Below are 23,421 nucleotides of genomic sequence, written 5' to 3' on the forward strand. Positions count from 1 at the left end.
ATGCAGATAACCTGTTATCATTAAATTGCTACTGTATGAATACAAGCACTTTTCATTTTAGCTAGGATTAAGTACATTGTTTTCCTATACGTGCCAGTTAAATATAATGGGCTTAATTTACAGAACCTTATGTAAAGAGAACTACATTTCACAAGCTTCCAAATAATACACAATTTTGTTGTAACTTTAAAAAAAAAGAAAACTCAAAGGTAGAGAAGTAATAAAAAGATAAGATATTTTACAATGTAAATAAGGAGAAGACTTAGTATTCTCCAAGCTATTAAATATACTGCCTTAATTCTTGTAGCTATAGGAATGATTACTAACAAATGTTGGCGAAACTAGATAACCTCGGCTCATCTAAAATTACCTGGACACATTTAAACAGGATTTCATGAAAGGATTCAGATAAAAACTGGAAAAAAAAAAAAAAAAAAAAGCTTTTGTAAAGGTTGTGTAACTGATCCTAGGTACTGTTCTGATCATCATCAACAAAGGTGATAATTAACACAGTTGCACTAAGAAAATTGAAGTCTGGCCTCACAATCTAGCATAAGCAGAACTGTGTACAGTTTTAAGGAAGAGTCATTTGATTTGTAAGTTTTTAAATGATCTTTGGGACTGAGCTACTGGATAAGAGTTCATTGAAACAACAGCAATATGATATCCCATTTTCACATGTGTCTAATAAATGGGCATGCTTATGATTTGGAATATCTTACTTAGATCACGAAGATTAGAAATCTTCAAAATAATAACAGCAATAATAACTTTAAAACTATAGACTTTCTAAATAATGCCAACAAATAACCAAAGTGTCTCGGACTGAATTTCAATTATATATATCTTTTAAAGTCTTTTATAAAACCTCTCTATATTCTAGAGAGAGTGACATTGGCCTGAAAAGATGTATTTTTATGAAGCCATGTGAAACTTCTAAGTACTTGAAACTTTTAGTCCGATGTAGTATTCTGCAGTATTGTATACTGCAGTATCTACCTGAATGTGTGTTAAGAAAAAAAGAGTCTAAGCTAGTGCTAACTTTAGACCATTTATTTTAAAACTGCTTTGTTTTTTGTTTTTTAAAGATTTTATTTATTTATTTGAGAGAGAGAATGAGACAGAGAGCATGAGAGAGGGGAGGGTCAGAGGGAGAAGCAGACCCCCCGCTGAGCAGGGAGCCCGATGTGGGACTCGATCCCGGGACTCCAGGATCATGACCTGAGCTGAAGGCAGCCGCTTAACCGACTGAGCCACCCAGGCGCCCTGAAACTGCTTTGTGAGTAAAAAGACTAGCTGGGTGATTTCGCCTCTTGTATCCACAGCACACACATTGCTGAAGTGACCAATCCTGTAAGGGTCAATCTGAATAATAACTTACAGGAACAACTGAGATATGTCTCTGATGTATCCAGTCAGATAAGCAACACATATTAACCTCATAATGTATTTAAAAATTAACAGGCAACTTTCTTAGTTGAGAGACTACTATGTATAAGGCACTGTGCTAACTTCTATAGAAAAGAGTAACTAATATTTCTTGAATTACTTCTTGAAATGTGTTAGGCAGTATGACAGGAGCTTTAGCTAAAGTTATTTTATTAAATCCTCACAACAACCCCAAGAGACAAGCACCAACTTTCCCTTATTTATTTATTTATTTTAAGATTTTATTTATTTATTTGACAGAGAGAGACACAGCGAGAGAGGGAATACAAGCAGGGGGAGTGGGAGAGGGAGAAGCAGGCTTCCTGCCGAGCAGGGAGCCCGATGCGGGGCTCGATCCCAGGACCTGGAATCATGACCTGGGCTTAATGACTGAGCCACCCAGGCACCCCCCAACTTTCCCTTATTTACAAATGAGGAAGTGAAGGCTAATACACAACATAGCCAATATAAATCCAAGCCTGTTCATCTCTGTCTGCTATCCTCGGGCTGCAGAAATTATGTCATTTCCCCTACCCTCAAGGAGATTCCAGTCACACAGGGGAGATAAGATGAACACAAGTAAGGGAGTCGTGGTAAAACAAGATAGGAAGTGATAAAGCCTTCCTTGTTTTTAAAGAAGAAATTACTCCTGGATAAAAAGGGTCATTTGGTTTGAAAGAGTGATTGCACTGTCACCATGCTAATAGTAACCCTGACCCAAGAAAAGTTAAACTTGGACATGAAAAGCAAATTGTGTATCTTTAAATGATCTCATTGGGATTTACAAAGATTTTTGCACCTTTTAACCAAATGACCTATGAGTAGTCTGTTTATACATATTCCGCTATAAAATCTTTTAAAAAGAATATCTACTTTTCTCCTTGATTGCTCACAGGATAAAAGGGGAAAAAAATGGACATTACCAGGGTCTGATACATAGTTTAGAATTCCAGATATACAACAGAGCAATGTATTCTGACGTAGGACATACGGCACCATGAGTATGGAATTCACGAAATTGCAGAACCATATTGGGAATTCACCAACACATCTAGTAAACAAGTGAACAAGTCCCTGCTAAAAGATCACTCTGGGCCAGGTCAAGAGGGAGACACACCCTCCAGTCAAGTCCTGCCATGAACACACCTTCCGAACTGCCATCCTCAAATGAAATGCATTACTACTGGATAATTACCATTTCAATTATATCCCTCACAAACAGAGCAGGTTTATTTGTGATTCGCTTTAATTAGGTAATTTTAGTTTCATTTCTTTAGTAATTGATTTGAATACAACAGAATTAATAATTGCCTCATATCTGCACACACATTTCTTTTCAAACAAGGACTATCTGACAGCACTCAGACAGATGAAGAACAAAAATATCTAGTCAATGATGCAGATATCTTGTGTTTTATTGGCAATGCTTTTCACTCCTTTTTTTTTTTTTTACTATTACTACAATTGTTGATTAAAAGCAGTCTCACAGCATGTCCTTCCTAGAAGACTATTTATATAACATGTTTGTGGGATCTATTTCTCAGTTACTTGATTCAAGTTTTGTCTTATACTCTTTTTATCTAACAATAAAATAATAGCTACCATTCTGGTTTACTTACCACGTGCCAGTCACCATTCTGGAGACTTTATGTATATTCTTTCCAAAGCTCACCACTCCTCTGACAAGGCAGATATTAATGTCCCTGTTTTACAAACTGAGATGCTAAGAGATGAACTATCCGGCTAGGGGGTCACAGATTTGACATATAATACCAGAGCTCACTTTTTTATACTATGGAGGAAGGGGAAGGGGAAAATTTATTCAATCCTGTAATTTTTAAAAAAATATATGCTTATTATTTTCTAGCGACAAATAAAATGCTTAAGTACTGCCAGGAAGAATAAAGTCCTCAGGGACTGCTTAAATAAATATTTAAGCTCAACTTTTAATGAGCACTTTGTATGTTAGATGTGAAAGTATTTCAAATAGCGTAAAGTGTCTTAAAAATAAAATGTTACTTAGGCTTAAATAATAGGCTTAAAAACAGTTTGTTTTCTTAAGCAATTTAAACATATACCCTGATCTTGTTTTTATTATTTATGGGCTTAGCAAACCTTTCATTCAACCATAATACACATGTAAACTTCATCTCATGTCTGATAAATTTTTACTGCAGTATTATCACAAGGTTAATTTTAGAAGAGTGTTCCAGTGGGTAAAAGCCAACCTGGGAATTCTAAATCTCTGACAGAGTATGATCTTAAGAAAGTCTTTTAAAACACTCAGTGCTTGTGTCTTAGTTACTTCAGGGGGAAAATGGAAAAACAACAGATCAGAGAACAAAAACTGGATGCAAAACCCCATCTCATCTGCTCAGTATCAAGTTCCTTCTTCATTGCCACCTCCCAAGAGGAAAAAGAAAGAAAGAAAGAAAGAAAGAAAGAAAGAAAGAAAGAAAGGAAGGAAGGAAGGAAGGAAGGAAGGAAGGAAGGAAGGAAGGAAGGAAGGAAGGAAGGAAGGAAGGAAGGAAAGAAGGAAGGAAGAAAGAGAAAGAAAGAAAGGAAGGAAGAAAGAGCAGAGAAAGTTCTTACTGTTTCTGTCAGGACTATAGCTTTCCCTAACTCCCTAATCCCTTTCCCACTGAAGTGAAGTAAAAAGGCAGCTGAGGGACAAGACCAAAGTTTACTGCATTGGTGATAATTCAGAAATACAACCAGTTAAGGTATCTCTCACACACAGTATATTACACAGTCACTTTTGCAAAAGAGAAAAGGAATAGATTAGTACAAAGTGGGGCCATCAGTAATGCCCCTGTTTATGACAGCAAGCAATCTATTCTAGGTTCTACCAACCTCTATACTGCTCCCATCGGCCCATCTTTCTAGATGAAACCCGTAGTACTCCAGTTCTTCTAACTAGTCCACCCCCATCGTCTACTCTCTGGCTTTCAGATATGTGAAGAAGTAAACTTCTTTCTACTGAATCTCAGTATTTATCACCAGAAACCATTCTAATCTTATTGCCACATCCCTCATCATTCAAACATGTGGCTTCTTTAATTAGCTTATAAATTCAGATCTTTATACTTTCTGAAAGAAGCAAAAAGGAGGGAAAGATCCTTTTTTTCATTTGCCCTATTCCTCTCTGGTGGATCTAGGAACTCTAGTGGGTTCTGTGCCTTGCCCCTCACTCCTGCATTCACCATTTTTATTTTCTTTCTTCTTGAACTAGCTCTCTTTTGTGTTCCCTTACACTTCACACCTCTGCTCTTCCCATTCATATGCCTCAAGTTATTTTCACAGGTCCTACTCCCATTAGCAACAAACCACAGTTGTCTTGCTAAAAACAGTATATCCTTAAAAGATTTAATGTAAACATTAGCAACACTCAGTGGAGTTTTAAATTGATGAACATGAAAAAGAGACTAAAGCACTTTTTAAAGTAATCTTGATTATCATATACAGGGTACAAGCTTTAACTCACTCTCCTCAGATTTATTTTGGTATCATAATGCTATGTCTCCTTACCACTGCCAGAAGTACACTGATATGAACACTATTTACAGCATCTCCTGCTATGAATGAATATCACTCATAAAAAAAATGCACTTTATTAGAGCAATTAATTCCACTGTATTATAGCAGTTAATACCCTCTATCCAGACTAAATCTAAAATAATATTTAAAGAGTCTATAGACACCATTTGTATACCAGAATACCCCTGGCTTCAGTATTTATCATTAATGGCAGTAATCCATTTTCATGACTCTATAATATCACTGAAATTTCAAGGATAAACCCATGAGATCAGAGCTATGACTAGCTCTTTTACAGAAAAGCTTCAGACTTTATTTTTTTGAGAAGACATCTGACTGAATTAGGGTGTTTTGTTTTGTTTTGTTTTGTTTTGAATTACACAAGTAAAAGACCTTTTGGGAAAGATCCAAACAGTACAGAACTATTTGGGATAAATGATAAAATGTTCTGTTTATCCTCCCATACTCCAACATGAACTCTATCAACAGTGTGATATTTCTTTCGTATTCCTTATTCTTTGCATTCACACATATGCACATACACAAGTGCGCACACAGGGCACATATGTTTTTAAAAGACATATGGCACTTTCTTGTACATACAGTTGTATGAAAGCAATTGTTTAGTTAACTGAAGCTTCTCTGATTTGCTGAAAAAATACTCTCTTCAAATTTGTTTCCAGCTATTGTACTCAAACTGTGAGACCAACTAAAGCTACACAAATTCATCAAAAATTTTATGCAAATAGCCTTACTAGAATAATAATTTTGTAAAACGAATTCACTTCAAATTGTGGGGTTTTTTTCCTTGGGGGGGACAGAAGGGTGTTTCTTTTTTGTTTTTGTTTCCAAAAAACTGAATCCAAAAACTGTCATTAGGTCATTAATGTGTCATAGTTCAGACAGATGGTGGTGTGTAATTCATATTTTGAGAATTTAAAAACAGCAGACTCACAGAAAATATCTTTCTTTTTCTAGTTTTCAGTTATGTCCAAACAAAATCTATTACTGCTTTCAAATATTTTGTGAACATTCAGCACTACAATAGAATTCATTTCATATTTCAAAACACTATATTAGAATCCGTGTTTTTCAAGTGTTTGACTTTTAAAGCAATACCTAAAAATGACTACATATTACTTGTTACAATGTTTATTTTTTAAACAACAAGGATCTTTATGAAAATGACCATGACAGGGCGCCTGGGTGGCTCAGTTGGTTAAGCGACTGCCTTTGGCTCAGGTCATGATCCTGGAGTCCTGGGATCGAGTCCTGGGATGGAGTCCTGGGATCGAGTCCTGCATCGGGCTCCTTGCTCAGCAGGGGGTCTGCTTCTCCCTCTGACCCTCCCCCCTCTCATGTGCTCTCTGTCTCTCATTCTCTCTCTCTCAAATAAATAAATAAAATCTTTAAAAAAAAAAGAAAATGACCATGACAGAAAATATTTCATATAGTTGTAGAAGAAATGACACCTCTTTAGAACTCAACCAGAAATTCTTAAAGTTAATTCAATGGAAGTAGAGCAATGTAGCACCTTAGCACTTCAAAATATGACCAAGCCCTGCATACTGATATCTTAGTAAGAAGAAAGTAGAGTTGACACAGGCAGGTGTAATAAGAACTATAACTTCCATGATAATAAGAGAGCAATGACAAAAATGTCAAAGGTGTAGACACCCAGAATGTTAATTTATTAGAATGTGACTTTACACTGATTAATTATATGCTCCTCAAAATATCTGGAGTGCATAAGAAAAGTTAATTGAAGCATTTCATTTTGTACATGCTACTAAAATTAGTTTTAAATAGGTGATAGAGAACTGATTTCAAAATTATAAGTATGTGGAATTCAATCTGTAAATTCTAAATGTGCTACCTAAAGATAATAGTAACGAAGATGATGATAGTGACCACAAAATATTCATGGAAACACTGACATTCACTTGATTCCACTGAACATGACTGTATAGAAAATCAGAAAACTTAAAACCTGTTTAGGATCTCAGAAATCATCTTTTGGGGGTGATTTGAAAATTACAAAATCTTTTTTAGAGTGAGGCATGGTTAAAAACAACACATACCCAAACAGAGAAAATCACAAGTAAGTTAGGATTTCAGAATTATTTCAATATCTAAAAACTTAAGTTTTCAAATTTCCTCAAATAGGTCGGAAACACCTTATTTAAATACATACATGCAATACAATCATATTTCCTTAATTCAACAAATAATTACTAGGCGCTGAAGAGATAGATAGGGCATAGTCTTTTTCCTCAAAGATTCACATCTGGAAAATCTCCTGATTAGCCTCTTTGTAATCAATGTGTGGCCCCAAAATAAAGCTGTATGGGATGGGGGCAGGGAGAGGGAAAGAGAGAATCTTAAGCCAGTGCAGAGTCCGAGCCCAAGGTAGGGCTCAATCTCATGACCCTGAGATCATGACCTGAGCCAAAATCAAGAGTTGGATGCTTAACCAACTGAGCCACCCAGGTGCCCCCACAAATATTCTTAAATTCACATTCAGTAATTAAAATGACCTTCTTTATTAACTAAACTAAAATACTGGGACGCCTGGGTGGCTCAGTCGTTAAGCGTCTGCCTTTGGCTCAGGTCATGATCTCAGGGTCCTGGGATCGAGTCCCACATCGGGCTCCTTGCTCAGTGAGGAGCCTGCTTCTCCCTCTCCCTCTGCTGCTCCTCCTGCTTGTGCTCTCTCTCTCTGACAAATAAATAAAAATCTTAAAAAAAAAAAAAAACTAAACTAAAATACTATAATCTTCTATAAAATCTCATTTGCTATCGTCAGACTACTTCAATGATTTCATGAAACTGATGTAGTGTTTGTTCCTCTTGGTCTATAACGAGGAGCACTTCTAGATTCCCAGCTAACTTAAGGTATTTTCTTGGGCACCAGTGCTATTTCCCATCTTCATTTCAAACTGATTTTAAGACCTCTTAAATTGCTAACCCTATCACCTACCAACATTTCTTTGAATACCATTTCTTATGGTAACAGTAGTTGGCGTATCCTTATAGGCATTACAAGGTTGATAGGGTTAGGTTATAAAATCAACAATTAACAAATCTAAAGCAGGAATGTAAAATAACACTAAAGAAAATGAGTCGATCCTAGGCCAGGAAAATTGGCTGTAACCTGATTGTATGTATTAATATAAGTTAAAGACTGAATCTGTAGGATTTAACCTCCAAGGGAAAAAAAAATGACTCCCAGAAGTATTTTGGCTGCACATATATCTAAGGAATCTAAATCCATGTCCATTCAGGGGAGAAGGAATTAGACAAAGGACTTAACCATAATGATACAAATGGCAATGCTATCTCTATTGTGATGCTGAATATATTAAGCTTTCTTAGTGTGATGCCACTAAACATTTGAATTATATAACGAACTCCTTTTGTTCAGATCCTTTGCTCACCAAGTGACCTTTGCTGATCACCCAAAATGATCTCAAGCCAACTGGAGTGATCCAGATTCTCTATTAGTTGGTTGGGGTTTTTTGTTTTTATTTATTTATTTATTTATTTACTTACTTACTTACTTACTTACTTATTAAGATTTATTTATTTGACAGAGACAGAGAGACAGCGAGAGAGGGAACACAAGCAGGGGGAGTGGGAGAGGGAGAAGCAGGCTTCCCGCGGAGCAGGGAGCCCGATGCGGGGCTCGATCCCAGGACCCCGGGATCATGACCTGAGCCGAAGGCAGATGCTTAACGACTGAGCCACCCAGGCGACCCTGTTTTATTTTTAATCAAGGTATAGACATAAATTGGCCTTCTGATTTTAAATACCAATTTGTAAACTTGTTTAATGTAAGTCAATCCTGAGATATGAGATATGGATCCGCTCTAAGTGTGTTGCTAATCAAGTTTCAGAACTTGCAAGGCTTATGGCCAAATCCTACGTTATAAAAATTTTTTTTTAATTTTTAAAAAGATTTTATTTAATTATCTGAAAGAGAGAGAGCACAAGCAGGGGGAGCAGCAGAGGGAGAGGGAGAAGGAGACTCCTCGCTGAGCAGGGAACGGGACGTGGGGCTCCATCCCAGGACATGACCTGGGCCGAAGGCAGACACTTAACTGATTAACTGACTGAGCCAACCAGGCGCCCCTATAAAAAATTTTCTTGGGGAAATGTTATCCTTTGGGAAGCTATCTTAGAAGCTTGTTGCATTTTTCTCTCTGTTTCATTGTACATCTTCAAATTTATACACTTTTGAACACCTCTTGGTGGTAAAAGGTGAGAAGCAATTATTCATTTCATGGTAAGTGTTCCACACCTTTTTGCTTCTAAATGTAATAGATTAATATCTCAAATAATATATGGATTCATTTGGACCCTGAAAGACAACATCTCTCTCTACAAAAACCCGAACATATTTTTTGTGCCCCAGCATCAGCAATGCATCACACAAAGTAACTCCTTAATAAATGTTTACTGGATCAATGATTGAAAGATGAAAAATACCTCTCTAGAGAGTTCTGAATCTCCATATACAGGAAATCTCAGAGGAAGTATTTCTATCATTAACATTCATTTGGAATTCTATGGTGTCTTGGGTAATCAGCACTTATACGTTTTTAAGATGGAGCTCTGAAAGAGGTATTTTGAAATTAATAAATATATTAATTAGGATGTTTTTTAAATCATACTATATCACACTCTAGGTAATTTTACCCCAACAGGTACAATATTATTAACTTTAAAAAAAATTAAGTGGGGACTAAATCATTTTCAAATAATATATATCATGTATGTATATTTATCCTAAAGTTTTCAAAAAAGCTCTGGACAAAAGTATTAAGTATCTTGGCTATTAATGTGGCAGAACTGGCCAGCATGTAAATAACAAATCATTCCTTGGGGCACCCGGGTGGCTCAGTCGTTAAGTGCCTGCCTTCAGCTCAGGTCATGATCCCAGGGTCCTGGGATCGAGCCGCATCGGGCTCCCTGCTCTGCAGGGAGCTGGCTCCTACTTCTCCTCCCGCTCTCTCACTGTCTCTCCTTCTCTCTCTCTCAAATAAACAAATCATTCCTCATATATTTTAAATTATGTATTTATAAAGAAATAGGTGTAAAGACAAATCATTATAGTAGAATCACTGGAGCATACGGTAGACATTAGCTTTATGTTTTTTTAAAATAAATAACCATAAAAGTTAAGATATTAAATATGCCACAAAAAGTTAAAGAGAAGGGCTGGTATATTTTGTTCAAAATTCGGTAAGTCAATCATATCAACTAATCCAACTTCTGAGACTAGCATAAAAGGACTCCATTAAGCAGAGGGAGGTCACTAAAACCTGTACTCATGCATTTCAATACAGAATTTTGATTTAATCAGGTAACAAGGAAAATAAAGTCACTGATCAAATGCTGGGACTTACTTATGGAAGAATTTTTTAGAAATACTAAACTATTGTTAAAGACAGTAGCAAAGTAACCAAATCACAACCTACCTAATAAGATTTCACTAGGGCGCCTGGGTGGTTCAGTTGGTTAAGCGACTGCCTTCGGCTCAGGTCATGATCCTGGAGTCCCTGGATCGAGTCCCACATCGGGCTCCCTGCTCAGCAGGGAGTCTGCTTCTCCCTCTGACCCTCCCCCCTCCCATGCTCTCTCTCTCTGTCTCATTCTCTCTCTCAAATAAATAAATAAAAAATCTTTAAAAAAAAAATAAGATTTCACTAATTAGGAAAATTCACACTCTAGTCTAATCTGTCCATAAGCCTGATTGCTATCTTCTCCCATATCCTACAGGTGATCCAAACTCTCTGGATCCAGAATCAAGCCAAAGTAAATCTTTTCCTAGAAACCTCTCCAATATTTCCTATCCTCCCTGATGGAACCTACTGCCATTTTATCCAATAATCTAGGGATCATCATCATGAACTTCCTTTTCTCCTTAACCCTACTATCCAAGTCCTATCCACTTTGAGCTATGAAATATTTCCCAAATCCTTCTCTTCCTTTTTTGTCCCCACTACCACTAGCTCTCACAACTTCTCACTCAACCATTGTAGTAGCTGTTAAAAATACTCCTGCCTCTAGACAGGTTCCCATCCACAATCCTTTTCCCCCACAGTACAGCCAGTGTGATCCCATGACCATCAAAAGACAGAAGTCATCTGCTTTGTTAAATCCCTTGGCTTCCTTGAAAATGAAATCCAAGTTTTCTCCTATACGAGATATTCCATTATCTTGCCCTGACTAAACGGTCCAGAGTCATCTCTGGACTCAAATCCTAGGCACCAACCTCACACTCTAGAAATACCAACCTGCTTTTATTCCACAGAACATATGTTATGTCCCAGCTCCCATTATGGATGCATCCTTTATACTGAAAAAGCCTTCCACTTCTCTCCTAAATCCTATTCCTTCAGTAAGTTTCAGCTCAAGCAGCCTCTCCCTCTAGGAAGATTTCCTGAACTAGTACCACTGTTCACTCCCCATAATAATCAGAACACTAAACATACCATAGTATAATGCCCTGCTTAAATGTCTTTCAAACTAGAGCATGAGCTCCTGGAGGATGGTGTACTATTCACCTTTGGATTTGCCTTGCAGTGCCTGACACATTAAAGGTAGCCCATAAATTTGCTGAATTAATCAATTAAAATGATACAGCAACATGGCAAACAGCTAGAAGTGATAATTATATATGTTATGCTTACTTCAAATTTAAAACAAATAAATTACCCCAAAATGTACAATTAGCAACAATCAGGCCTACAATGTGATTAGCTATCATCAAGTAAGAATTTATGGTACTACCAGAAGCATCAAGTGAGATGAAATTTTAGATGCAGACCTTCTAAGAAAGAATTGATTATAGATATGAATAGGTTTATCTATAAAGGGAACTTTTTCTTTTACCATTCTTAACGAGTGGTATCTTCGGAGCACCAAAGGTAAGCAATGATTTTCTTTACATACAACCAAAAACACAAAAGTACACTCAGGAACACTGAAACCCAATAAAAGAATTTCTAACATATAGACAAATTCTACTTCTTTGTTAACCAAAATCTTCATAGGTGTTAAATAACAGAAAGGCTTTTCTTTAATTTTTACTTTAAATTATTAGAAATCCCTATCTCTGTTCCACATAGTAAAAAGGAAAGAGCAAAAGACCTGAATTTCAAACAGAAATGGATTTGAAAACAAACTCTTTTTATTATGAGTCACTGATCGATGATAAAGTGACTTGGCTGCTCTGAGGGTCAGCAGCAGTGATTCTTTATTGGATCTAAGCAAGCACCAGGAACTGTGCTAAGTATTTTGTGTACATTACTTCATTTAAACCTCACAGCAGTCCACTGAAGTAGGTATAGCTTATCCCTATTCTACAGATAAGGAAACTGGAGCTCAGAGACATGAAGTAACATGCCTAAGGTCACACAGCAAGTTGATGGCAAAGCAGGAATTCTAACACAGGCATGTATAACTCCAAAGCCGATCCTTTTAACCACTTACTCTCTGTTGCTTCTGTGCCTCAGTTTTCTGTATTATAAAATGGAGTATGGACTCCATGCTCAGCTTGGAGTCCGCTTGGGGTTCTCTATCTCCCTCTCCCTCTGTTCCTCTCCCCACTCTCTTGCGCTCCCCTTCTCTCTCTAAAATAAAATAAATGAATGAATGAATGAATAAGTCAATAAATAAATAAAATCTTTAAAAAAAATGGAATAACTACTTCCCTCACAGAGCTATTATGGAGACTAAGTGAAATAATATGGATGCGGGGCGCCTGGGTGGCTCAGTTGGTTAGGCGACTGCCTTCAGCTCAGGCCATGATCCTGGAGTCCCAGGATCAAGTCCTGCATCGGGCTCCCTGCTCGGCAGGGAGTCCGCTTCTCCCTCTGACCCTCCTCCCTCTCATGCTCTCTGTCTCTCATTCTCTCTCTCTCAAATAAATAAATAAAATCTTTAAAAACAAAAATAGAAGTAGTAAAAAAAAAAAAAAAGAAATAATACGGATGCAACTAGCATAGTGCTGGATTTCCTATACATGCTCAATAAATCATGTCCCCCATCCTTTTCTCACTCCAGGGCTGATTAAACATTTATAATAAGGAATATATAGTTCCTAAATACTCCTACTCCTTACTTCTTTCAAAGCATAGATATTCTGAGTCTTGATTAATTCCAAAAGGAAAATATTATCAGATCAATAAATATATTTGACCTAAACAGATATAAAGGGAAAAAAAAATCAAAGAAAAACAACACATTCTACCAATTTTATGACTGTGGCCCTGCTATTGATCTTTCAGAACATCACAAGATCAAAATATATCAATATTTAAAGTTAGGAGAAAAAAGCATGGGACCCAGAGATCTCAATTCATTACAGCTTGAAGGAAGACTCCCAAAAGAACCTAACCAATCACGTTACATTAAAAAACAATGTACTTCCAGTGGGAAAGACAGATTTGGATAAAGACAGAGGCAATAAGGATAACACTCTACAACAGTAAGTTGCCTTGTTTGTTGAAGACAGGCCTTTATTCTTACTCTAAAAATGCCAGGAGGGGGAAATGAGGGGCAAAGAAAACTATAGAGCAATTCTGCTGTTAATTCCTGCACATACATACTTCCTTTGTAGTTTCTTTTTTTTTTTTCCTTTTGGTTCATAACCATGACACTTATCTTTGATAGATGTAAAGAAGTCAAATCAAGCTTTTCTCTTAATTTTCCAATAAGTAAAAACTAAATGTATGTTGGGTATACACATAAGCCTAAGTACAATTCAAAACATAGTGAGTTTTTATATCAGTCCATCTGGTGTTATATTAGGGTGTATCCCATGGAAATCCAACCAAGGGTGACTGCCAAACTAAGCTACAGAAGACAATTCAGAAGGCTGGTGAGTCCCATAATATAAACGATATTTTTAAAAGTGCATGAGAGCATCTGCTTAACAAGATTATCTGCTATCACTCCACCCTCATAATAACCCTCCTCTACCTCTGTAATACAGTTTTGCACTACCACATGGGTCAGTATTGGACATGAAAGGCACCCTGAGACAATGATATTATAGAGACATATCAGTTAAAGTGATCTAACTAAACCACAAAGTAATATCACAGTTTTATGCCCCAATCCTGACAACTCCATCCTTCTGTTAAGGGACCTAAAATGCCAACCGATTTCTTTAGACCTCCATTTCTACATAAGAAAAATGGAAATCATAATATACTTCTGCTTCACTATGCTCTAAAAATGGAAACTCGCTAAGGAAAAAAAATGAATGTGAAGCACTCTGAAAAGAATAAACTAGATTCCCTGACCTGATTATTGGTCAGAGTCCTGTAAAACTAGAATTACTACTTCTTCCAATTCCATACATGCCACCTGGCCATCAAACTGGCTGGTAAATAGTATTGACTGCAAAGTTGATCCATGTAAAAAGTTTTAAAGTAATAGAAACAAAATCTGTGTCACAATGTATCTTCATCCCATTAACTATCTCCAAGGAAAATTTACTCATTGGCATTAGAAAAGAAGATAAAGATTAATTTTGAATTTTTGAACCTTAATTTCTTAAAATAGTAAGCAGCATGTATAGATAGAACAGTTTGAAACTGATACTGAAGCCACCACACAAGAACTGGAATTGAGCTAACCTAGAAACAGAAGGAACCATCCTAAAGTAAGTCTCATCTGATGGGCCAAAATACAATATGGATTATTTTTATATTGTTCTGTCTGAGTTGTCTGTCTCAGATTCTTAACTTCCAGAGTCTATTTTTAAAATCACTTAACACTGTGTATTTCCAGTAGCCATCAAGGCATATGCTGTCATCCCTGACACCGAAGACTGTCAGCAGACTCAAGATGTAGAGTAATGATCTCAGGCAACAATGCCCATCTTCTTATCAAAGAGATCTTATTCCATAAGAAAAAGTCTAAAGTTCTCTACGAAAATTCATGCTAAAACATAGGAAATAGTTACTGTAAAATGTTAAGATCGGCATTACCCTTTACTTTTTAAGATTTTTACCTTACATGCTAAATTTTAAAACCAAAAGCTGTCAGACATTATAACACTTTTTAGTTTCTCCCCCAAGTCGCCGATGCTCTTTTCTAGCACTGTCAAATAATGATAGCTGCTGTCATTATTTTTTATACAATAGCTGGCAGCAAGTTGTACAGACACCCTTCATCTGAGAATAGTCATCAAATAACCTAAAAAAATGACTAGGACCTTGTGGTAAAACTGACTCCTTTCCTAAAACCAAAATAAGGGGGCTATCACAGGTTATTGATACTTTACTGCCAGGATGTTTTTTATTTTAAAAAACATTTTTAAATGTTTATTTATTTTTTTATTAAAAAAAAAAATCAAAGGTTTTAATTCCTTTATTTTTTTCCTAAACTGTTTTAAAATAACTTTCTCCCTCTTAGACATACAGTCCTGTCCTCTCCTTGCTGCTCCTGGAGGCTATCTTACTCTATCATAAAGGTGTTCCCATTTACTTTTGGCTTGAATACTTTCAATCAAAATTGCAATTCTGTTTTTGGACGCAACAGCCCTTCAGGAAGTGTATTTGGAGATATAAAAAAAATCGCAGAAAATAAATAAGCTATTGTCATTTGATCAAGTTCAACAATGCATTTAAATGGATTTAGGAAAACCAATCATCTCAGACACAAGTGATATGACAGCCCCCCCCCCCCCAGCAAATAATTCCAAGTTACAGAGAAATATCTGAGTGACCAATTTTAGGTCTCTTGTTCTAAGAGACAAGGGTTCCTCTTTAGCACTATTTGCTTGGGCAATCTAAAATGCTGATATTCTCCTAGATCTAACAGAAAGGAAAAATGGGTATCTTCTCCATCTAACACCGAAGTGGGTAACCTAGATACTGTAAAGAGAGGCTACATAAAGGATGCAACAGACAGCTCTGAAGTGAGAGCCAAATATTTCACCTGCAACTCTTCGGAAAAGAACACGAAAACACATGCAGCTTAGCCAAAAACCGTATTAACATGGAATTGCCACAGGCTAGTAAGTTTGGGGGAAAAACAAAACAAAACAAAACTCTACCAAACATAATTTTACTGTTGTTGGTTGGGTGAGAAAAGCTCAAATGTGAAAAGCACAGCTCTTATTTGTTCAAATTGATCATGCCCACACTCTGCGATGTTTACTTAAAATAAATGGGTGAACTGCTTTTTTGAAGACTACTTGCAAACCAGAATCAAATTCACAAGTAAAGGAGCCATTTAACAAGCATTTTCCTGCTGATATCCTAGTGATGGCTAGGGAATGATAGCTAAAAGTCTATGATTATTCAAAGTTTCTGAAGTTTCCAAAGCCGATAACTAAATATTAAGCTAAGAGAAATTTTCCTATCAATCTATCTTTACCCTTTAGGAAATGAAACAAAAATTATCAGAGAAATAAAAATCTATTCTATCAAGGAACTAGTAACATTAAATGTTAAAATATAAAAATTATACTGCCTACACTGCAGAAGTAGTATAACTTTTGTCAAATTACAGCCAACTAGCCAAAAAATTAATTAATGTTACAAGATCCATCATAAAAGATTAACACTAAAATTTAATACACATTCAGTCACTCACTATTAATTTTTCTTTCTATGTGATAAAGGAATTTCAACGACTGCTTCCAGAATGAAATCTCCTGGGAAATACTTCCCATTAATAAAAAGAAAACTTTTACATAAGAAAATTCATATAGTTCAATCAAAATTTCAAGTCAAAGCTAGAATCACTTAAAGTTAATGAACTACAAAATATATTCAATAATACTTTATATACTTTTGCTCATACTTCAGAAGTCTTTACTATTTACAAAGCTAGTAGCTTTATAATAAGCTCAAGTTTTGAGAACTGTAAGAGGGAACTGGAAAGAAGATTTGTTCTCTCTGGATAATCAGAATTAACTTGAGAATATGTTCATAGTTTAGAAGCTGATTCAGTTTCCTTTACTTATTAAATCTTTGTTTAAAAAAAGGAAAGAAATTGCCTTTCCTTCACATATCACCCAAAGAGAAGACATTTAAATTAAGTTATATTTCCATATAAGTCAGATGTCCTTTCTACGCAAGAATATAACACATACAAAAGTATAAGGGAAACACAAGATTTCAAATTACATTGAGGAAGAGTAACACAGCATTTGCACTTACTAACTAAACATTATAATTAAGAGAAAACAAACCATATTCTTAATGAAGTACTTGGTCTTCTGTCACGGACAGCATGTAAGTTGCTCTTTTATTACATAGAAACAATGTTTACTACATCAATGAATGACTCTTTATCAAAAATAGTAGCCAAAACCTGTCTATTCCTGCAAGTTCAAAACATCCTTCCTAATTTCCACAGTTCTTCTCTGGACAGTCTAAAACAAAACGCTTTCACTTTGTTAGAGAAATGGATTTAAATCGGGTCCATAAATTTTCAATTACACTTCACTTGCAACACTTTGGAGGAGAAACTTGCACATAGTTAAAAAAAAAAAAAAAAAAGTAACACTGCAATTCTACCACTGATGGATTAGTTTTGTACCAAGGCAATATAAAATTATTTCATTTTTTTTCCTGTGACGAGTCCTTTGGAAGTGACTTGTTTCCATACTCTTTTATCTAACAACAACAAATCTAGTCATAAACCTGGCAAATCAAAACAATAACCAGCAAAGTCTAACATTTCTTACCTGATACAGGTAAGCACCAGCTCCCAAATGCCACCTTGGGATAGGTCAGACTAGTAAGCAGGCTCATGTTTTATGATACTAGAATGAACGGGAATAAATCTGTGTTGTTCTTTCTTTAGCAAAATCTATAGCAGCAGCTACACCACAATGTGAGAGGACCCCAAAGACCTAACAAATTCAAGTGTGTCGCTAGAGAAATAGGAAAAAAAAAGTCATAAAATGAAGACTTACTGCTTGTCATGTGACCTGGTGAGGCGTGCTGTCCATTGGGTGTGCTTGAGGTGAGGTCAATTGCCATACTGGAGTGCTCCCTTTCAGGTGAAAGCTCATTGTCACCTGCTTTCACAAAATAAAATCTTTTGGTCTCTGTTCATTGTCACATAAAATCTAATTACCAACTTTGCTTCATACGTGCAGAGGCATGCATAGCCTTGAAATTTTAATGTAATACATTTTTTACCGTAAAAGAAACTATAAGGAACTATGATTTAGAAATATATAGCAAATGAATGAAATGATAAGCCACGACCAGCCCACAAAAAAAAAATTACAAAATTTGATTATCACAATAATCTTAACTGTAAAATAAGGGCAATTGGAATAGTTATTTCTAAAGTGTTTTTCTGTTGAAAAAATAAGTTTTCTTTTAACATCTAATTTAACCATCAAGCATAGAGTATTTATAATGAGCATTTTCCAAAATGCTGACTATCAAGAGAGTTGGATGTTTAAAAGGAAAGTTGGCTAAAAAAAAGGTCAACTTAAGGAGCTTTCACATTATGTGTCAGAAAAATTAGGTTACAGAGTAGTAAATATTTGGTACATGCCATATCGGTAGACATATGTAACCTGACTTATTCTAAACTTAGAGTAAAGTAAACGAAAAAACTCCAGTGCAAAAGTGTTGATCTGCTAAGCCACTTACTACTGACGAACATACTATCATTAATAGAGTAGGTATATTCCTATATTTCCTTCGTTTTGCTTCTGTGCTAGTATTTTCTCAAACTCATTTAAAGGTGAAATTGTGAACAAACAAAATTAGAGTATAGAATTCTTGATGAGAACATAATTCAGAAAATACAATACAGGTAACACAAACGTAATTTTATTACCAATAACAAATTAATGGAAATGAATACTTACACGTTATATAGCCATCAATAGCCTCTGTTTCCATAGTCAAAGTGCAGTGCTGCAATACAAAAGATGATACCCTTAACACAATGATTCCTTTCAGTATCTTCCATTAAATGCTTAACTTATTTGAAGCTCCAAGCGGTTAGCCCATGTTGCTGCTCCTGCAACCTGGGCCCAAGAAACATACTACAGTGTACTGTATGTGCTCATTTGCAAGTCACTGAACTCTTTCGGCAAATGATCTGATTCCTGCTGGAGATAGGATAGGAAAGATAAGTGTGCTGTGAGATGGGCTATAGCGAGAAAGGAATAACTCTCTTAATCAGAATTTACTTCAAGAAAAAAATAGGGAGGGTACACCTCAAATGTGCCAGCTTTCACTGGGATTTAAGTATTTTACCATTCACTACTTCCCACAATCACACTGCAGTTTGAGGACTTCCCTGGTATACAGATAGCTCTATTCACAATTGTTGCAAGTTGGTTCATCATGTTCTAATGGGGCGGGGGGGGGGGGGGGGGGGGAGGACAAACAAACATAAGAAGACAAAACAAAACAAAAATTTAGTGCCCAAGTGTGTCTCGAAGGTCTCTGCAGCAGTCACCCTACTCCCAGACTTGTATTGACATTTTAGCCTACACTAAGTTCTGTGTAAGCACCTGTTCAATGTAACCTTAATTTCCTGCCAGACCAAGGCTGGATACAAATGCCAAGCCAACTTAATACATTCTGATTTTGAAAATTTCATAAACTTTTTGCTCCTAGGAAGGGGATCACTTTTTTAAAGTTTGGGGAATTATTTTCATGCACCAATGACACAAAACAAGAACTTAATTCTCAGAAACAAAAGTAAATTGTATGAGATGACACCCCCTAGCTTTGATTTCATATAATGAAAAGATCGATAAGCTGACTATATTCTTTGAAGGAAAAAGTTTAAAGAATTGACATGTCCTGAGGAGATTTTTACTTTTTTTTTTTTTCCTTTGGCCCTGGTCCTTTTTGCCTTTAGTTTCAAAACTCTCACTGCACCAGCAGCTAAATTATTCACAATGAGCCATTTCTGTATTGATCGCCAAGTATATTTAGCCCTGGCTCCTGGAATTTCTCCATTACTTACTGGAAAACAGGCAGCTTCACTTCTTGACTCCAAAACCACTTCCCTTCTCCCTCCCCTCCCCTTCTTCACCACCACCCTCCCCACCCCCCCCCCCAAAAAAACTTTTCTTTCTTTCTTTATGGAATAATCAGATCAAATTCCCAACTCAGTCACTACATAGCACTTAAATTTCAACCTGCTGTACTGTTATCAAATTCTTTCAAATTATGATTACATAAGGCTTTCAAGAAAGGCATCCGTAAAGTTTAAAAGGGGAGCAGTTTCTTCGGATATTTTACAAATGAGTTTATCTCTTTAAAAATGTACACATTTAACACACACATATTAAAAAGAAAGAAACGTCAGGGAGAAGCGAAAGAAGTCTGCCCCATCAATGAAATGGTTATTAACCCTCAGAGAAGGAAAGAAAAAGAAAAGGAGAAAGAGAAACGAAATGTACATACAAAAGAAATTGTCCTTTGATTAAAAAAGATTCATCACCATTTCCAGCTCTGTCGGGAGATCTCAGCTTCTTCTAACCCCTCAAAGAGGAGGTGACAATGTCGGGCTGAAGATAAACGGAGAGAGAAAGAAAGAAGTTTTTTGTGTTTCCCCCTTCTCTCTTTCCCTCCCTTGCCCCCTCCAAGCCAAGCCCCCTGCAGAGTTCAAGGCGAGGAGGAAGGAAAACCACTTTACAGGTGGGTCATTCCGAGCCCAAATCCTGCAAACAGATCGGCTGATAAACAAAACCAAGAAATGAGAGAGAAGGAACACCCCCCTCTCCTCCTCCTCCTCCTCCTCCCACCCCTCCCCCTCGTCCCTTTGGGATGGTCTAGTAGGAAAAGTCACTCAGGAATGGCACCACGTACTTTCAGGAAAGAGGAAAAAAAAAGAGGGAGAGAGAGAGAGGTCAGTCAGTGCTACAGCAATGCGATTAACAAGAAGAGAAAAAACTTGATCCACCGGTTCCTTAAGAATCGACCAAAAGCTAAGACAAGAAAACTGAAAGAAAAGGGGGGGGCGGGGTAAGAGGGGAGGGACAGTCAGGCAGAAACCAGCGAGGAACCTAGGCCAACTTCACAGGACTGTTTTTCGCCCTTGGCAAAAAAAAAAAAAAAAGAGAGAGAGAGAGAGAGAGAGAGAGAAAGGAAAAGAAAAAAAAAGAAAGAAGAAAGGAAAAAATTAAATCTTAATTCCATCTCTTTTGCCCATACTAGAACCTGTCAAAGTGATTTAACTGCTACCTTTTTACATGTGTCATACCAGGCTTTTTGCTTTTTTAAAAAATTCCAACAGGATCTGGATATTACCTTCTACCAGGACAGCTACAATTTATTCCAAGCTACCCAATCTTTCTTGGAATTCAAGTTAAAACAAAGCAAAACAAGTCAAAATCCGTGACAGCTACAGAGATGAGAACTGATTAATCGATTAACATCCCGAAACACGTTACAAGGAGGGGACGATAAATTAAGGCAGAGGACATCATCTTCAACCCGATTCCCTGAGCGTCCTTTACAGAAATCATTATCCTAATCATAACCACAATCCATCCCGCCCAGAGAAAAATATCTATATTATTATTATTACTGGTTAACAGCAACAAGTCATTTGATCACATCACAGTGCAAAACGAGATGCTATATAATTACACTTAACTTTGAAAACACTCCCCCCTTTGCAAATCAGATACACATATTTATATATAATCTATGAATCGGAAGACAAATAAAACAAGAGCTGTTCTTCACCACGCAAAAGCCAAGCGGAGATTTACCTCAGCAGTGCATGCAGTAAAATAATCCCATCACCCTTTTGTTTGTGTTTACTGTTAGTGTATCCTCTCTCTTTCTTTCTTTCCTGTGCCTAACGTGTGTTTGTGCACTGCGGTTGGTGGTGGAAACTAAGGCAGTGGATCTGTAGCTAAGGGTAATCCTGTTTTTACTTCCTCCATCTTCAGCGAGGAGCAGGGTTAGCCCGGGACAGCTGGTCAAACCCCGAGAAACCGATCCGCCGGAGCCCGAGCACATCTCCCCCGCCGGCCGGGCTCGCGCAGACGCCCGCGGGCGGAGGGCGGGCTGGCGGCGGCGGCGGGCGGCGGGGCCCGGGGCGCGGGCAGGCGGACGTGCGTGCGCGCGCGCGTGTGTGTGTGCGGGGCCTGGATGCCTGTGCGTGTGTGTGTGCGCGCGCGCGCGTGTGCGCGCGGGTTGGCGAGGGCGCGTGTGCGCGTGTCTGCGCTCTGGGCCGCTCGGCGCGCTCGGCAATCGATTACAGGACAAGTGCGGCCCCGCGGCTCCGCGACGCGCGCACTCCCTCGCGCCCACCCGCGCGCCCGGCCGCGTCGCCCCCGGCCCTGCGGCCCCGCAGACAGCGGACCCCGCCCCCAAACGGGGCACCAGGTAACCTGCTTCCGAGAGTGCCGCGGCGACCCCAACCGCTCGCCCCCCAGTCGTAGTAAACCTCACGTTTTCTGCCGGCTGGGAAGGAAGGATTGGAGCGGTGAGGGGAGGTTCATTTCGGCCGCTTGAAGTTTTCTTTCAAACTGGGGTTTGTGACGAGGCCGGGCGAAGGGAGCGGGACGAGGATTCAGCGCCCGCCGCGGAGCTCGGGCATCGGCGTCCTGGCCGGAGCCGGGGTGTGCGCGTGGACCCACCCCCTCGGGCTTCGCAATTAACTGTGCGGTACAGTTTCAGAAAACGGCACCGGGGAGACCGGGACACGAGTCGCGATGAATTGAGACGGAAATTCAGGTCTGAGATGAAGCTCAACTATTTTGGAAGTGCTTTACCGTGCAGGTTTAAAATCAGAGTGTTTACTTGCTTTTGCTCCCCGGGGCTTGTGCCGCATTCCCCAAAGTCAGAGGAACGGGTGAGGGTCCAAAAAGTTGGTACGAGGGAAGTGTTGCCGTCAGTATCATCAGGTACCGCACAGCTTTTTTTATTTGGGAAGAACGTCTGCGGATCGTCATGAAAAAAAACAAATGCATATTTCTCCAAAAAATAGTATCATTTAGCATCTAACTTAACCACATTTGCAAAAAGAGGGAATAGAGGCTTCTATAATTAAAGGGAAAGGGAAAATGAAAGGAGCTGAAAATACTGAACTGTGTAGTCTGGGTGGCTTAAGTTTGAAAACACATGAAATTATCAGGACTGCCAAACAGCATTTTTGAGAAACCGTATCACAGATTGTGAAGAAAATCAATGCTGAAGGAGTTAGGAGGAGGCATAGTACTCCTACTCCTTTCAAGAATCCCAAAAATAGTTGCTGAGTTCTGGGTTGGTTTTGTGTGTGTGTGTGTGTGTGTGTGTTTTCCTGCTGTGGAAAGAGAAATGCTACACTGAAAATAAAATCATCAACTATATCTTAAACACTAGTCTGTAGGTCTATACAATTTTGGACCATGTCTTTTCATTAGATTTCGGGGTGGGGAGGGAATTCATTCCCATTAATAAACTGAATAATGGATACCATGGGACTTGTATAGTAACTATATTTAAG

General features: G+C 37.8%; 1 protein-coding gene across 6 annotated transcripts in view; it reads right to left on the reverse strand.

Annotated features, from left to right (window-relative positions):
• The window catches only part of IKZF2 (IKAROS family zinc finger 2), a 156,192-nt gene extending 133,669 nt beyond the window's left edge, over positions 1-22,523 (reverse strand). For 2 of the 6 annotated variants that reach the window (XM_064587010.1, XM_064587007.1), the window contains exons 1-3: positions 20,422-20,716; positions 18,827-18,875; positions 17,912-18,016 (exon numbers count right to left, since the gene is read on the reverse strand). In XM_064587010.1, coding sequence (XP_064443080.1) covers positions 17,912-18,016; positions 18,827-18,875; positions 20,422-20,424 — 157 coding nt within the window. In that variant the 5' untranslated portion in view covers positions 20,425-20,716. Of the gene's footprint in view, positions 1-17,911; positions 18,017-18,826; positions 18,876-20,384; positions 20,717-21,697; positions 21,894-22,385 lie in introns of those variants that run through there. The other 4 variants (XM_045868071.3, XM_045868073.3, XM_064587009.1 and 1 more) reach the window with 4 other exon arrangements.
• Positions 22,524-23,421: the final 898 nt, after the last annotated feature.

Source organism: Mirounga angustirostris, unplaced genomic scaffold, assembly GCF_029215605.1.
Source record: "Mirounga angustirostris isolate CCGP_5_RB_7025 unplaced genomic scaffold, mMirAng1.0.hap1 SCAF_3, whole genome shotgun sequence".
NCBI lineage: Eukaryota > Metazoa > Chordata > Mammalia > Carnivora > Phocidae > Mirounga > Mirounga angustirostris.